This window comes from Rattus rattus, chromosome 11 (assembly GCF_011064425.1).
Source record: "Rattus rattus isolate New Zealand chromosome 11, Rrattus_CSIRO_v1, whole genome shotgun sequence".
NCBI lineage: Eukaryota > Metazoa > Chordata > Mammalia > Rodentia > Muridae > Rattus > Rattus rattus.
The window spans coordinates 14,265,003-14,281,725 of record NC_046164.1 but is presented as its reverse complement, the minus strand read 5'-3'; the positions used below and the strand labels follow the sequence as shown (position 1 = coordinate 14,281,725).

General features: G+C 43.4%; 1 protein-coding gene across 1 annotated transcript; it reads right to left on the bottom strand.

Annotated features, from left to right (window-relative positions):
* Positions 1 to 3,896: 3,896 nt before the first annotated feature.
* Positions 3,897 to 15,091, bottom strand: Dmp1 (dentin matrix acidic phosphoprotein 1). Its single transcript, XM_032916531.1, has 5 exons — positions 14,993 to 15,091; positions 11,027 to 11,101; positions 10,510 to 10,557; positions 8,360 to 8,392; positions 3,897 to 6,366 (listed from the first exon to the last, which is right to left on the bottom strand). The coding sequence occupies exons 2-5, from the start codon at positions 11,078 to 11,080 to the stop codon at positions 5,032 to 5,034; spliced, it is 1,470 nt and encodes a 489-aa protein (XP_032772422.1). The 5' UTR covers positions 11,081 to 11,101; positions 14,993 to 15,091; the 3' UTR covers positions 3,897 to 5,031.
* Positions 15,092 to 16,723: the final 1,632 nt, after the last annotated feature.

Below are 16,723 nucleotides of genomic sequence, written 5' to 3'. Positions count from 1 at the left end.
GTTTCACCCAGCACCTGACTCAGACAGATCCAGACACCCACAGCCAAACAGTTGCTGGAGCTTGGGGGCTCTCATGGAAGAATGGGAGGAAGACTTGTGGGCCTCTCAGGGGAGAGGACTCCACAGGAAGACCAAGAGAACCAACCAACCTGGACTCTTGGGGTTCTCACAGTCTTAACCAACAGCCAAGGAATATCCATGGGTGGGCTGGACCTACGCCTCCCCGCTCATGTAGGAGATGACGTTGGGCCTTCATGTGGGTCCCAAACAACTGGAACAGGGGCTATGCCAAAAGCTGTTGGCTATATATGGGATTTTTTTTTTTTTTAGCTCAGCCACCTCGTCTGGTCTCAGTGCCAGAAGAAGTGGTACCCACCCCAGCAGGGACTTGATGTGCCAGGGTGGGAGCAATACCCAGGGGGGTCCCTAGCCACTCAGAGGAGAAGGGGATAGGAGGGGGATGGAGGAAAGATTGTGGGAGGAGGGGACAGAGAGGGGACAGTGAGCAGAATGTAAAGTGAATAAGTAAAAAAAAAATTTAAATTAAAAAAAAAAACAAAAAACTAAGAAACCCCAGAATATTATGTAACTATAATTACATTCATATGCTCTCTGACTATACAGATACATATTATATACTCATATGTTAATTAATATACATAAATATATGTTAAAATTGTATGCATATAACACACATTATATATATATATTATATATCTTTATTCACCAATAGGAATAACTTTGGGGGCAAGGTCACATAGTGTCATTTGGGTCCATGTGCGGACTCTCTTGTCTCTGGGGACAACAGACCTTAGGGGCCAATATTTAGCATGACGATACAAGCAGCATCAGACCAACCTATGTGGATGAGCAGACGGTCAGTCCTGAGACATCTCTATCTGACCCAGAATCCGTCTCCCATCTAATCCAACCTCAATCTATACTTGGACTGTAAAGGAAAAAAAAAAGCTATATTGTCTGAATTTTTATTTTTAAAATAGTGGTTCTGTGTCTTTTAAGTTTTATCATCATTTGATCAAAATGGCATCTTTGGGGTAGTTTGATCTATTACACAGAGCAAGTGCTTCCTGTTCTAGCATATGAACCATGCAAGACTCCCAGATCTGTCCCTCAGCACTGACTTGGGTCCTCCCTAAGCACGACAGTTCAACAGGACACCGTCTAAACAGCTCTACAGATCTTTAGATTTCCAATGTTATTGTTTTATTCCACTGAATGGATTCCAGTAATGCACTCATGGGTTGTTTTGTTTTGTTTTGTTTGTTTTGTTTTGTTTTGTTTTTGAGAATCTAATAGAAATCCACAGGTTTTTCTGCTCCCATATGTATCAACAATTTCCCAGTTGTCAGGATTTGGACAACAGTCTTTGCATGAGGATAAATTTTTAGAATCCCTTGACAATATAAAAAGAGTATATTTTTATCTCTTCTTGCAGATGGGATGTGAGAGCACAGGTTGAGCCACTGATATTTATTGGGGGCGAGGGGGCTGCCAACAGAATTCCTTGGGCTATAAATAATGGGATCGAGAGATCAGCAGTGTGTTTTTATCTGATAGCTACGAAGAGGTGCCTACCTCCCTGGGGGCTCCGGCGGTAGTTACTGTGAGGTTTTCGTCAAGGGATGAAACTTTAAGATCTCCTAGATGCGTAAAGTCATCAATGAGAACAGGTTGCCTCCCACCAAGGCGAACTCGACTGCATCACTGTTTAAAGAAAGAGTAGGAGGAAGGAGAGATTTCGCCCTGATGAAATTAGAAAAGCAAGCTCCGAGACAGTAGAGGTAATCGTAACGTTCTAGAGCCATTTCAAGCCAGAAAGGAAACCTGGTGCTTCAGTCCATCTTGAGGGTCCCCATGGGTCACGTGGGTGTCACCTTACATAAGTTCAAAGTTATTAATGATTTCATGGCCTTTCAGTCATCTCATCACTATAAATCAAAATCGATTATACATGTGTGGTGAGGAGGGAAGTGGGACTTGAGAAGAATCCAAGAGAGCCTGGCAGGCAACAGGAGACAGATAGGCCACATGTGTAATCAGAAGGATGCCATTTCCTTCCACACTGGAAGCGCCATGCTTTTCCTTTATGATTTATATTAATGGGGTATGTGTACCCCTGTCTGTTGCTGTAATTTCCAACCCAAATAAACCCATATCAAAAACCCACAATCCAATCCAATTATTACAATTATAAGCTGCACGCTTAGATTGGGCAGATCTGACACTACACTAACTTATTCCCCAGCTACGAGACCCCTTGCTACTTGTGGCTTCTCCTGACCACGTGGTTCGGGCACATTGAGTCCTCCGTCCTCTCTCCTTCTGAACTCCTCCTCTTCTCCCTCTCTACCTGTCCCCACTCTCAAACCCCCAGTCCCACCTTTCCCCTCCACTGCCCAATCACAGGCTCTGGCCTTTACTGACAGTTAAAATGGGGAGAAGGGTCACATAGATCACCTAAGTATGTGATGGACTGCGGGCAGCCCCTCTCGAGGAAGCAGGATGAACATCAGAAGACAAGTAGTACTAAGGCAACCCACAACACTTCTCTATTTCTGCTTCTCTGTGTATCCCTTCCTGGTTTTGTTCTGACCCCTTTTGGACTTCTTCCTTTTTGTATATATCCAGGTCCCCTGGAAGGAAAGGTCTACATAGACCTGATAGTATCATTACATTCAGAGAACGTCTTACCTCTGACTTCCAAGAGGCTGCAGGCCACTATAGACAGGCTCCCTGGTGTCAGACACGCATCCTGTCCAGCCACTTAGGATCAGAGGGATACTGAGTAGTGAGAACAAGTCACCTATGCCTCGGGCTCCTAAGAGACCCGAAGGTAGGACAGTTATCGTTGAAGGAGCTGTGAGTTTGCAGGAGCCCTGCAATTGCTACAAAGACCCCAGAACACGTATGCTGGGCTATAGCAGAGTAATTCCAGGTCCTGCTCTAGACCTACCAAATTACCATCGCAAAGGGAAGGATTAGAGACTATGTATGCATGTTTAAATGAGCAAACATATTCATATGTACACACACACACACACACACACACACAGAGAGAGAGAGAGAGAGAGAGAGAGAGAGAGAGAGAGAGAGAGAGAGAGAGAGAGATACAATCCTCAAGGGGACACAGTTTTGACCTTGAGAAGTAAGAATAAAGGGGATCAGACCAAACTCTGGATTCTCTAACAGTAGGGATAGGTAAGGGATACTTGGTAGGGAAATTGACTTGTGCTGTAGTGTGCATATGATGGTAAACACTCTGGTAAGACAGAAGTGCTGAGGTAAAATAGTTTCCCTCAGAAACAAAAGCTGAAGGGTTTTGCTTTTCCATGCCTTCTACAATATGCAGATGAGCCTTTGACAGAATATGAAGAACAAATACCAATTTCAAACATCACAAGTTTTTCATGAGGTCTCATCAAAGCTAATAATTTACTCCAGTCTCTCCTCTTTGTCTATAACAGGTATATTTAACAAACTATCACGAGCACATATGTTTTTACTTTTAGTTATGTGGGTGTGGGGGGGGTGTGCACATGCATGCAAATGCACCTGGGGGTGAGAGGCACAGAACGTCCTGAACATGGAGTTACGGGCATCTCTGAGTCACCAGGGGTGAGTGCTGGGAACCAAACTCAGGCTGTTCGTATGAGCAGGATGAGCTCTTAATCAGTAAATCATCTCTCCAGCCCTCTTCAGCCTACAGTTTCATAACGCTACTGCCTTAATTACAAAGGAACTTTTATGAATTAAAAAAATACTTTTATCTTAATAAAGCAAGAAACAAAGTTATTTGAAAAGTTTCAAAGAAAGAATTGTCTACCGTGAATGTATCCAGATAATTAAAGGTGCTGTAATAAATAAGCACACAATTCCTCTGGGAATTATTATCTTTATTACAAAACAAATATTTTTCATGAGGTAACACTTCAATGGCACTTGACAAAAGGAAAAGGAAAGTAATAAAAGTGGAAGAAACGACAACAAAGCGGCCAGGCTCTATGTACAGAATTATGCTATGTGCAACACATGGAAAGGACTCGGGGATGGTGCTTGCACTGCACATAAATAATCTGGAAAAAATAAAGCTATACATCGTTTTTCAATTATTTTTTCTCCCATCTCCCCACCAAATTTTCCTCCTCCTCCTTGTCATCATTGAGGCAATGTTTACAGAAGGCCCACAAAAGCACTCAATAGGGCAAATTAATTGGGAAAAAAAAAATGTTATCCAAGTTATCCCATTGTGCCGTCTCATTTCAGAATGCCTTTCCATACTAAATATTTAATTGCATAAGATGTAATACTGTTTATCTCAAGAATAAATAGAATTATATTGTCTTCAATGGAGAAATCCTATGTAACCCTCAATCTCCAGGCTTTGCTACTTGTGGAACCTCTGATTCTCCAAAGCGAAGCTGGTCACTCCCTGTCTCGCTCCCATTCCCTGTCTGTACACACCTCAGCCGTGGCAGGGGCTGGTTGAAGTAATTTCTTACCCTCCGGGACCCAAAGCCTTGTAACCCAAACTCACTGCAATAGGGCCTCCATTGTTTGTATCGTTTAATGTGTTACATTTGAGTGTCTGCTTGGGGCAAGCTCCTCGGGAGCAAGACCCAGCCTGAAGCAGCCACCCCACCCCAGTGCTGTGACTGGTATGTAACAGAATCTCAGTAACTGTCGGGTTGGTGAACCAGGGACTACGGCATCTGTGAAGCTGCTATGCGCATGATTCCTCACTGGGCGTGCTCTGACGTCATCCCACATGCAAGCCTCTAAGGAGTGGGAGACACTCTAGAAAAGAGTGTCATGTCCAACAATTCCTCACAGGAAAAAACAAACAAACAAACAAAAAACAAAATTAAAAAAAAAAAGTCAAACAAACAAAACAATCCCCCCTGGCCGTTTTACTTCTGACCAAAACATCAATAAATTATACTTGTAGTGAACTTTACTCTTGGGGCCCCCAAGACTCTGTCCTGTGAGAGCCATTTCTTAGAGAAGCTAATGCTAGTAGCCATCTTGGCAATCATTGTCATCTTGGTCCCCGATAGGTTTGTTGTGGTAAGCGTCAACTATTAGTTTCCTATTGTCAACTTCCATGTTTTTGGGGTGGTTGTCCTCCTCGCTGCTGGAAGTGCTCCCCGTCGAGTTGCTCTCTTCTTTGGATAGGCTACTGTCCTGAGAGTCACTGTCCCTGTTTTCCTCAGAACGGCTGTCCTGCTCAGACTGGCTCTCCTGACTCCTGCTCTCCCTTGATGCGCTCTGAGACTGGAGGCCTTCCTGGCTGGAACTGTCCTCATCCTGGGCCGACTCCTGACTCTCCTCTGAGAGGCTGAGGCTCTCATTAGACTCGCTGTCAGCTTGCTCCTCGGTGGACTGACTTTCTGAGCTGGAGAATGTGTTCAGTCTGTCCTCCTCACTGGACTCACTGTCTCTTTGGTCTCCTGTCTGGCTTGTGTTATCTGGGTTGTCACCCCTGGACTCACTGGCCACCCCTTCCTGAGACTCGCTGCTGCTTTCCTGGGATGGCTCCCCAGCCTCTTCGCTGGACTCACTGCTGGGGTCTTGTCCCTCTGGGCTATCTTCCTGGGACTGGGTCTCGGCTGTGTCCTCCTCAGTCTCGCTCCTGCTTTCCTCCTTGGAGCGGAAATCCTCTGTGGAGTCGCTCTGGGTTTCCCTGCTGTTGCTGTCAGCGAGCTCACCTCTGTCGTCTTCCTCAGAGACCCGGGACCTTCTGAAGGATTTCCTGCTTGAAAATTCCACATCCTGGCTGTCATCTGAATCCTGAGTGCTCGTGGGCTCGTGATCCCCTTTAGATTCTTCCGACCTGATACCAGCGCTGCTCATTCGGGTATGGCCTCGATCGCTCCTGGTGCTCCCGGGATCATCGCTCTGCATCCCCTCATCATCGAACTCAGAGCCGTCCCCGTGGCTACTCTCCCCCTCGCTGCCACCTCCTACCCGATATTCCTCACTCTCACTGTCCTGAGTGGAGTCGCCTGCCTCAGGCCGGCTGTCTGCCTCGTCACTGTCGTGGTCCTTGCTGTCACTGGGGGTATCTTGGGCACTGTTTTCTTGAGAGGTGCTGTCTTCACTGGACTGTGTGGTGTCTGCCGAGTCCTCGTCACTGTCCAGTCTGGAGGGTCCTCCCCACTGTCTTTCTTCCGGGCCTGGGCCATTGTCTTCGTCTCCAAAGGTGTCATCTCCACTGTCGTCTTCATCCTCCTCCTTATCGGCGTCCATCCCGGCACTCTTAGAGAGACCACCAGCCGGTCTATACTGGCTTCTGTCGGAGCCCAGCTCCTCTCCAGACTCACTGCTGTCCGTGTGGTCACTATTTGCCTGAAGCCAGGGTAAACAGCTATGGTCAGTGCCAAGGCTTGAAGCAGAGGAAGCTATCTAGAATGATATCAGCTCTTTCTGCTTTTTCTCCCTGTGCTCCTAACTCTCTACCAGAACTTAAATGAGAAGAAAAAAAAAAAAACGGTTGAAACTCAAGCGAGTTGTTTCTTCTTTATTATTTTATTCTACTCTTTTAATGTTTTCTATTTTATTTGAGACAGTGTCTTATCCTGTAGTCCAGGCTGACCTTAAACTTACTATGTAGCCCAGGTTGGACTTCCTCTGGTCTCAAACACTTGAGTGCTGGAGTTACACACACAAGCCATCAGACCCAGCTACTTCCTACTTGTATGCAAATCCTTCAGTGCTGCCACCCGGCCTGCCTCGCTAAGCATTGATATGCATACATCACACTGTTCTCAAGCAGCAGTTCTATCCGGACTTGAGAAATGAAAGCGGAGTCGGTACATTGTCCCCTAAGCCATCATTTTCCCAAATGCTATGGTTTTTAAGTTCTACGATCTTCTTCAGTGAGTATTTAGTTAGTAAGAATAGGGAGGCTAATGACTCATCTCCCAGGTCTGGCCCTGTTAGGATGCAAAGTGAGTCTACATTTCAGAAAGAACCACATGCCTGCCTTTTCTGGGGTCCCCACAGGACTGTCTGGGCATAACAGTAGGACAGAGCCAGGGAGGTCACTCAGGAATAGAGATCTCAGGTGGCAAGTATGAGACCCTGGCTTTGACCTCTCCCAATACACAACACATACACACACACACACACACACACACACACACACACACACACAAACACACACAAACACACACACCACATACATCACATACATCACACATCAAGCACACATCACACACATATCACACATCACACACATTACACATATATCATACATACCACACATACCACACACATACACATACAACACACACACACATCACACACATACACATACATCACATATCACACACACACACACACCATACACATCACACACATACATACACATCACATATCACACACACACACCACACACACCACATACATCACACATCAGCACACACCACACACATATACATCACACATCAAGCACACATCACACACATATACACACATATCACACAATCACACACATTACACATATAACATACACACCACACATATCACACACATACACACACATCACATATCACACACACACCACACACATCACACACACATCACACATGATATACACACATATCACATGTCACACATCACACACACACATACACACACACATACACACACACACATACACACACACACACACACACACATACACATATACCAGATCATACATACAAAGAAACTTTTAAATAAAATATATTAGCTTTCTTCTTTTCTTATCTCTTAGGACGATGATAGGACTGTTTTTAGTAAAGTTATTACACATCTGACCTGGTCAGAGTGTGTGTGTGTGTGTGTGTGTGTGTGTGTGTGTGTGTGTGTGTGTGTGTGTTGTTTTTCCCCTTGTTTTGTCTTTTTTTTTATAGCTAAGAGGGACATTTCAGGACACAATGTCTCAGATGATAAAACTGGAATGAACAGGACGTCCACATTTGAATTTTCTTTACTCGCTTTTCCCTTTTTATTTTATGGGACTGTTTATCCTGCATAACCAATGGTTAGAAAATATTATATTTAGAACTGCCGCCAGGTAATTTAATCTCCCATCGTTTCCCTCCAGTCCCTAAGCAGTGGGAGAAGCTGAGGAAGCATGTCTAATTACCTGTCCCTCTGGGCTAACTTTACTTTCTTCTGATGACTCACTGTTCTGAAAGGGAAAAGAAAAATGTTTGTTTTCCTTCTTGCTATTCCCAAGGAAAAACATGATACACATCACTCACTCAACATTCATATTTACTACTTTCAGGGTGGTGAGAATGTTAAAGTCACCTCGTGAGGCATTTTTCACAAAAATAAATGCGATACTTACTATGGGTGGTGGCGGTGACTGAGCCAAATTGCCCTGTTATAGAAGAAAGGAAAGAGAGTTATTCTTCGGGGGTAAGTTATGTCACTGAAAATGTGTAGAATAACTTCAGGTGACTTTTAAGTTTGAAGGTGTATCATACTCTCATGGTAAAATATCTAAAATCCAAGGTAAAATAAGTAATAATCTGAAATATGTTGAAGTAGGCACTGAAGATTACTATATTTCTAACACTTTACCTAATGTGTGTGTGTGTGTGTGTGTGTGTGTGTGTGTGTGTGTGTGTGTGTGCGCTCTGACATTAGCTGCTCCTACAACCAGAAGAAAATATAACACTGGGGCTCAGAATCCAGAGTTAAGTCTCACCTAACTCATTCCTTTCCAGTTTTGACCTTAAAAACAGCCCTTTGGTGTTAGCAATGACGGTCCTATGTCCATGAAACCCTTAAGGCTCAGGTATTCTGGAATGGCTGCTTCTATATGAAAGGGTGGGCCACTCGCTTCCACTGACCGCCAGTTCCTTATTCACATACTAAGTACCACACGCTGTGTAATGATCCAAGGTGGCTGTGAGAATGGATTCAGCCGATGGTGTGCGAATATCATTGGTATTGTTCAGTGTGACATAAATCAAAGAAATAATCCATTTTTGGTATTTCCACCATAAAAATCTCCAGGATAGACAAAGTTGAATCAAGAAAGGAATTAAACCCTATGTGGAGTCGGCAGGGGACACAGACATCAAAGGTAGATGTTAAATGCAACCACTACAATCATAGTTGTGATTTCTTTCACTTTCCTTAGTCCCTTGGTGAGGATAATTATGAGCATTTGCTCATAATCGCTGAGAAAATTCTGCCCTATCTCCCTTCCCCACCATCTCCATTCTTCTTAAACAAGATAGCGCCCGATGTGACGTGCTCAGTTCACTAAATAGAAAGGAGAACAGTTGCTACTGGCAAGACATTCACCCGCCTCTCAATGGTGCTAGCCTGGGGTATCTCAGAGAAAGGGGCTGCAACCATCTGTCTTTGCTCCAAGATACAGCAAGTAGACACAATGGAAACTTACTCCAGCAGCCATCGCTTGGAATTTTAACAGTTGGAAGACAGGAAATGTTGGCATTTTTCTTATAACTTGATAGGCTTGAGAGCAAGATGTGTCTCTAAATCTCTGTTTAAATGAGAGTGGTCTGCAGTGAATGCTTTTAAATTAGCCAGCCCAAGGACAAAAGTTCACAATATATCCTGTAAGGTCTATTGTCACCTAAGGCAGGGCACGACCCAATTCCCACCTCCTGACTTTGTTTGGTAAGTACCAAGAGAAATGGGCCAACACTGCGCCATATAGAAAAGCCAACGGGAAACAAGATGGTGGACACGGCATCCTGGCTTAACCTTGACTTCCAGCTCTAGTCTTGAGAATTGAAGACTGTCTGGCCCTGGCTCCATTCTGGAAGGGATCCATTATACTGTGTAAAAATCTACATTTTTACCTTTCAGCCACAGCATCCTAACATTTCAAAGTCAGCCCCTAACATTTATCAAGCATATACCCTGGACAGACTACATTAATCTCTGTGCCTTTATTTCTGTTGAGTAAAGGAATCAAATATGCCTAATCTATTGTGTGGATAGAAAATGAGAAATGGAATACATAAAAAATACTCAGAACTCGATCTGGCGGTGATCCTTGAATGACTGGCAGTTGGTTGCCATAGAGTAATCAAGAGTTCAGCACTCAGCAAACAGCACCATCATGACAAGGACACTCGTATCTTTTCATATCCTTCTTCTCTTGTCACCTGGCAGGTACCCTATTAGGTATCCTTGCCTAATAGACACCTCTTCAGACTTACACAGACTTCAAGTTCTGCTCTCTCAGGAACAGCTGGGTCATTGTTAGTCATCCCCCTGTACCACGGTACTCATCAGTGCAAGAACAAAACCGGAAAGGGTTCCTCATCAAACTACACCACGTAGGAATTGAAGCATTATTTTCTATAAACTAAAAATCATAGTCCGTACTACCTACAGCTCAGGCATTTATACGCTCTTAAGTTATCACCACTCATGATTTGCCATTGTGCCAACTAGGTTATATTCATCACATACTAAAATTAAAATGTTTCAGAAGGTCTTATTTCTACCCACCGTCCTCTCTTCAGAGCTTTCAGATTCAGTATTTTGGTATCTGGCGACCTAGAAAACAGAACATACACGATAAACCCACAGGGAACTTCTGAAGACAGCATTTATCAACAGTCCACATACTGGGGGGCAGTGAGAGTCAACCTTTATCCTACAATAAGATCAACGGGCAGCCTTGCAACAACTCAGATTTCTGTGTCCATTCCTAGAGAATCTGGGCAGTGGATCTGAGGTAGGGTTCAAGAATATAAATTTCTAACAGAGTCCTAATTAGTGCTGGTTTTTGCAACTCGGGGGTGACACTTTGAAGACATTGCTACGATGAAGAAGAGAATTGTAGCTCTGTGAACGGAGGTGAACAGAGTAAGAAATAACTTGGCTGTGTTCAAAGGAAACAGCTTCCTAAACAAGAGACTATTATTCTCTTCTTACTGAAATGGACAGACACACCCGGTCCATAGTCATTAAGATGATGGTATCTGAGGTTTAAGAGGGACATCATCTCTTCCGTTATACTCACAGGGAGAGCACAGGACAGCCCCCAGAGGAACGTAAGGAGGATAACAGTCTTCATATTGGGATGCGATTCCTCCACCTGTAATGAGAGTCATAGGTGTTTCACTTTATGATACAGTAATCGGACTGCTTTCATTTTTATGTGGTTAATAAAGAAAACATAAATGTGTTCATCTGAACATGTGGGTGAAAGGGCAAAGAGTACAGTACACATCTGTAGGATGTAATAGCACTCAGCCATAAAATAGAACAAAGCACCCATACATGCGTGCACAAGGTAGAGAGCCTTGGTGGCATTATACAGGTTAAAAGAAGCCAGGTATAGGGGTTGGGGATTTCGCTCAGTGGTAGAGCACTTGCCTAGCAAGCGCAAGGCCCTGGGTTCAGTCCCCAGCTCTGAAAGAAGAAAAGAAAAAAAAAAAAAAAGAAGAAGAAGCCAGGTATAGAAGACCACAGTTGTACGGTTCCATTGATATAAGCTGTCCAGGACGTGTAAATCTTTAAGAGACAGGAAGCAGATTTGTAGTTCTCAGGGCTTGTGGAGTGGCAGGGAGCTGAGAAGTGAGGGTGGAGGTGCAGATGTCTTTTGAAGGTGATGAAGGTGTCCTTGTAGGGATTGTGGTAAATGTTCACACCTGTGAGTGTGCAAAATACATGCACCCATGGGTGTGCAAAAACCACTCTGCTGAGTGCTTCGCATAGGAAAGTGCTCTGTAAATTACACTCCATAAAGCTGTCCAAAAGTTCAACTTGGAAACCTGACTCCCGAGAAACAAAAGAGGAGGCCTACGGGTATCTCTTCACCAACTCATCAGACGTAAAAGAAAGGTAAAGAAAAGAGAACAGACACATCATGGCCAGTATTGCAAAGCAACTCAACATTTTGTTCTCCTAAAACTAACCCCGCCCCGTGTGTGTGTGTGTGTGTGTGTGTGTGTGTGTGTGTGTGTGTGTGTGTGTGTGTGTGTGTGTGTGTGTGTGTATGGTGTGGTGTGTCTTCAGTCATTCTTATAGCTGTATAATAAAGTCTAGACAAAAATAACTTGGTTTTGCACTTTTTCGTTTTGATCTTCAAGCCACGTGCTGTGGCAGGCTTCATATTACAGCCTCTGAAAGCTCTAAATGCCTACTGTCCTGCCTTCAGTCATACATTATACATGATTGCGCTAAATTCTCTCGGGTGTCATTCACGGCACCGGAGGACCCAGAGAAGATTAGGGGTTTGGAAAACACTTGTGAGTCACACCGAGAGAAACAGGCCGCATCAAGCTGCACTACTCTGGAAGGTTGTTTCATTCCAAACTTTGTGAACCAGTGGCTTCAAAAATAATTAGTTCTTTATCTCAGCATAGACCTACCCAATGCTGACGTAAAATAAAGCTATCAAAATGATCTGAAGGGAAATCATTTTCTTGCCATAGTAAAGCCTCACAGATGCTCAAACAGGCATACTTGATTGAACTCCATGTGTTTTAAGAAATTCTGCAAGTTCATTTCAGACTCCATACTCATCGGTTTCCTTGTTTATATATAAATGCATGTCGGACGGTGAAAATGCACTTAAGCCATAGGTTTACAACAAGAGCTATCTATCAGCACCACTTGGGAATCTTTAAAAGTATTTTCTTTATTGGAATTCAGGATGCTACAATAGTTTTCATAATATACTGATTTATTCTTAAGTTCTTTCCCTAATATCAACTGGGAAGAACTTATTAAAAGACGTGCAGCTGTACTGAAAAGAAATCTAATTCAACACACGTTGCTTCTTACAGTCAAAACATTTAAGCTCTTAGATTCATTCTTTTCAAAAGGTTTAAAAAAAAAACTTCCCAGATGCCGTTTTCTCAAAATAACCACACATCAGTCACTTTGGTTTCACTGGCAAAAGGAAACTTGTGTAGATGTCCTGCATTTTACAATTTCCTGACGTCTCAGTTTGAATAGAGTTGTAATCATAACTCTGCAAAATATCCCAGAAAACACCAGTGATTCCTGAGTACTCTTGCATTTTGTTTAATTTCCCTATTATCTAATAACTAATATCCAATATCTAACTTCACAGGAAATCAAAGAATGAAAAACCATAGACTCTTTTTTTAAACACTCGGAAAATAATTTAGATTTATTTTCTTCTTATTGCTAACCTTGAGAATACTAATGAACACTATATTTACTAGTCACTTGAACAGCTAATACGCTAGGGTCTGTTCTGGGTGCTGACATCAGTATCTACCTTAGAAGATAATAAGCGGTAGTAAGGTTATCACACAATCAGCTAATCAGCACCTGCTTTAATTTCATCGCCACTACTCTTTGAAAATAAAGTGCAATTTGGCCAGAATATAAACTCGATTAGAATTCAGGGAACTAAATGAGCAAATAAAGTTTTCTAATCTTTCCAGTAATTGTGAGTGTCTCTAGGACAATTGCTATCAACCCAGTATTATACACCTTCCTCCACAGTGGGACCATCACAAAGTGCCCCAAATACAGGTTGTAGAAACCTCTAAACATCTGAGACACCCTGGTCCACATCTCCATTTGGTGAACAGTAAACAGACTACAGACTCTTTAGAAAATTCTTTGTTCACATGTGTTTAATCAACAGGGTTTAAAAAAAAGTAGGGCATAAGAACATCAGTCAACCAGAAGCCTGAGGAAAGCAGGGGCCTTTGCTCTTGAAGAGGACAGCTCACCTTCTCCCTGCAGCATCTTCTGAACATCAGAGGACACATGGCCTGACCACTCTCTGCCATGGAGTGATGTAAAGTCATAGCTGATGGGAGCGTGTGTGTGTGTGTGTATGTATGTGTCTTCTACCTAATGTATGTGTGTATGTGTCTCCTACCTATGTAGGGGTGTGTGTGTGTGTGTGTGTGTGTGTGTGTGTGTGTGTGAGAGAGAGAGAGAGAGAGAGAGAGAGAGAGAGAAAGAGATGTGATGTGTGTGTGTGTATGTGTGTGTGAGTGTGTGATGTGGCATGTGTGTGTGTGTATGTGGTGTGTATGGTGTGTGTGTGTGCATGTGTGTGTGATGTGGTGTGTGCTATGTGTGTATCTACATTTGTGGTATATAGTAGGTATGTGTGTGTGTGTGCGTGTGTGTGTGATATGTGGTGTGTGTGTATGTATGTGTTTCCTACCTACCTACCTAATGTGAGAGTGTGTGTCTTACCTAATATATATATGTGTGTATGGTATGGTATGTGTGTGTGATATGTGGTTTGTATAGTGTGTGTGTGGTGTGTGGTATGTGTAGGGGGTGGTATATGGTGTGTCTGTGTGTCTGTGTGTGTGTGGTATGTGTGTATGTTTGCATTTCCTACCTAATGTAAGTGTGTGTGTGTGTGTGTGTGTGTGTGGTGTGTGTGTGTCCTACCTAAGAGGCAATCCTACTCAGCATTTATTGGGGTCTATCTGCGTACAAAGCATTGTGCTAACGTGAATATCCGGCTACCCAAATACACACCATCATGACCGCCTTTCAGCTGCATACACAACTCATAGTGGCCACCATGTTCTCCAAGTGAACTAGGCCGAGTGGTGTTCAATTTACCTGACTGTGTTCTAAAACACTTGCTACACTGATTTAGACCCTTTTGCATCTCCGCCTCTAAGAAACCTACAGATAAAAGCTGTGTTTTATTAATGAAAGCTAAACTCCAAGGGGACTTTCCCATCAGCCTCCTGCTTAGTAAATGTTCTCTTTCAAAGTAATTAGACAAAGATCTAATTAAGGCATCGCCAGGAAAGCACCTGGCTCCTTTGACTTAACATGTCATTTTAATATCAGTGTCATTTCCTACTGTGACAGTGACCCCAAAAACAAAAATAAGAATTGGTTTTACTCAAGCGCAGCTCTCCCCTTCCTCCTCTGGAAATCAATGCCTTGTATCATGTTCATAGTTCACATTTTTAAACACCAAAGCAAAGGTCATTTTAAGAATGAAATGATGGAAAGGCCTTACCTTCTCTGGCTCCCAAGGTCTCTTCCGACTGGGTCAAAAGCTCCGTCAGGTTCTCCCAGAGGGATCTCAGAGAGGCCACTCTCCAGCTGCTGCTCAGAAGTCTGACGGTGCAGAATTTAAACTCTGCTGCAGCTCCTCAGAGCCAATGAGCCTCAGGCTAGGGGTGGCTGACATCACAGGTGTCACCGGGACCCCATACACCCACACTTCCTCCAGCAGGCTGAAGTGGGCCTTCTCTAAAAAGCTCTTGTGGTTCTCAAATGACTAGACTAGTTTCCATTAAATTGAAGATCTTCCTAAAGCTTTATTTTGCTTTCTAAATATATGTCATTCGCGTCCATGCAGGCTTGTGAGCATTATAAACAATGACCGTGTCTCCCGCCCACTAACAGATCCCAGAAGACCCAGGGATGGGAAAGGCGAGTCAGAGGTGGGTAGAGAACTTCCTGTTGGTACATGAGGGAAGATACTAGAACTCTAGGTTTTCCTAAGCTGTTAGTCTTGAGAATATGGCCTTGAATTTCATCTCTTCCTCTTTTAACTTTTCAGTCTCTACTCAACACCCCTCCCCCATCTACACACACAGACACCAAATCCTTGCTGATCTAAACAAGTGCCATTTGCATGACTCCACGTGAATAGAAAAATACCTCCCTTCGGTAACTTTTAATTTTAACAACAAAACTTAATGCTCCACTATCCCCTGAAACTACTTAGCACATTTTAGTGAATTTTGAAATCGGAACTGGATTAGAGGAATGCTGATTAGGTGGATTTTATCCAGAGAAGTATTGCCAAGAGCGTCTGCTCCATCACCAGCAATGAGATGAAATGAAAACGCTGTTAGCTGGAGTCTTTCCGAGGAGTGTACCGAAGTTGGCTGAGGGTTCTGGAAGTGGGTTTGGAACGTGTTCAGGAGCACACTCAAGTAACAATCGCATACCGCTAAATAAACGCTTAAATGATATAATATACAGCACCAGGCTTTAATTTCCCCAAGGGTAAGGATGCTTGTTTTGTTAAGTGAAGTACACACAATACCACAATGCCCCTAATGCCAGGGACGATGCTTGGGTCATCATAAGTCCTCAGTAAATATATTTTTGTATGACTGGATGGATTGAGGTGTACAATTACCTTGACTGAAATGCTTGCATGACTCACTTACTTTTTTAGATACAACAACCTGGAAAACATTTTCAAATATGTAAATTATTAGATTTATACAGCGTGAGCTTAAACTTGGGCGGCAGGGCAGGATATGAAGAGGAGGAGTCTATTTTCATACAGAGTTTGGTCAGAGGGCCAACATTCATGGGGAGAAGCTCTAAATGGCATACGTGCTGTTCTGGTTCTGAATTACACTCCCTGGTGGCTCCGTGGCCCTGCCTGAGGTCTATCCTAGATCAACCTTATAATCTCAGGAGAGAGTGGATTCTGGGAAGGGTTGGGAGGAGGACATTGTCTTAGACTCTTCAAATTCCCACACACAAGCAAAGTAAAAATGAGACACCAGCTGAAAGGAAGTCGGGCGTTTTCTCCTCCATTGCTTCGTCAAAACATCAGCCGATACTTTGTACTTTGTACTTTGTAACTTTAAAGCAACATGCTGTTCACCACCTGTTAGCATCATCTAGATGTTTGACCGTGTAGACTTCCAGGGTCCTCCTTCACAAGATGGTTGCCTGGGAGCTCAGCCGAAACTGTCACTGCGTTCTGGCTGTCACCTGG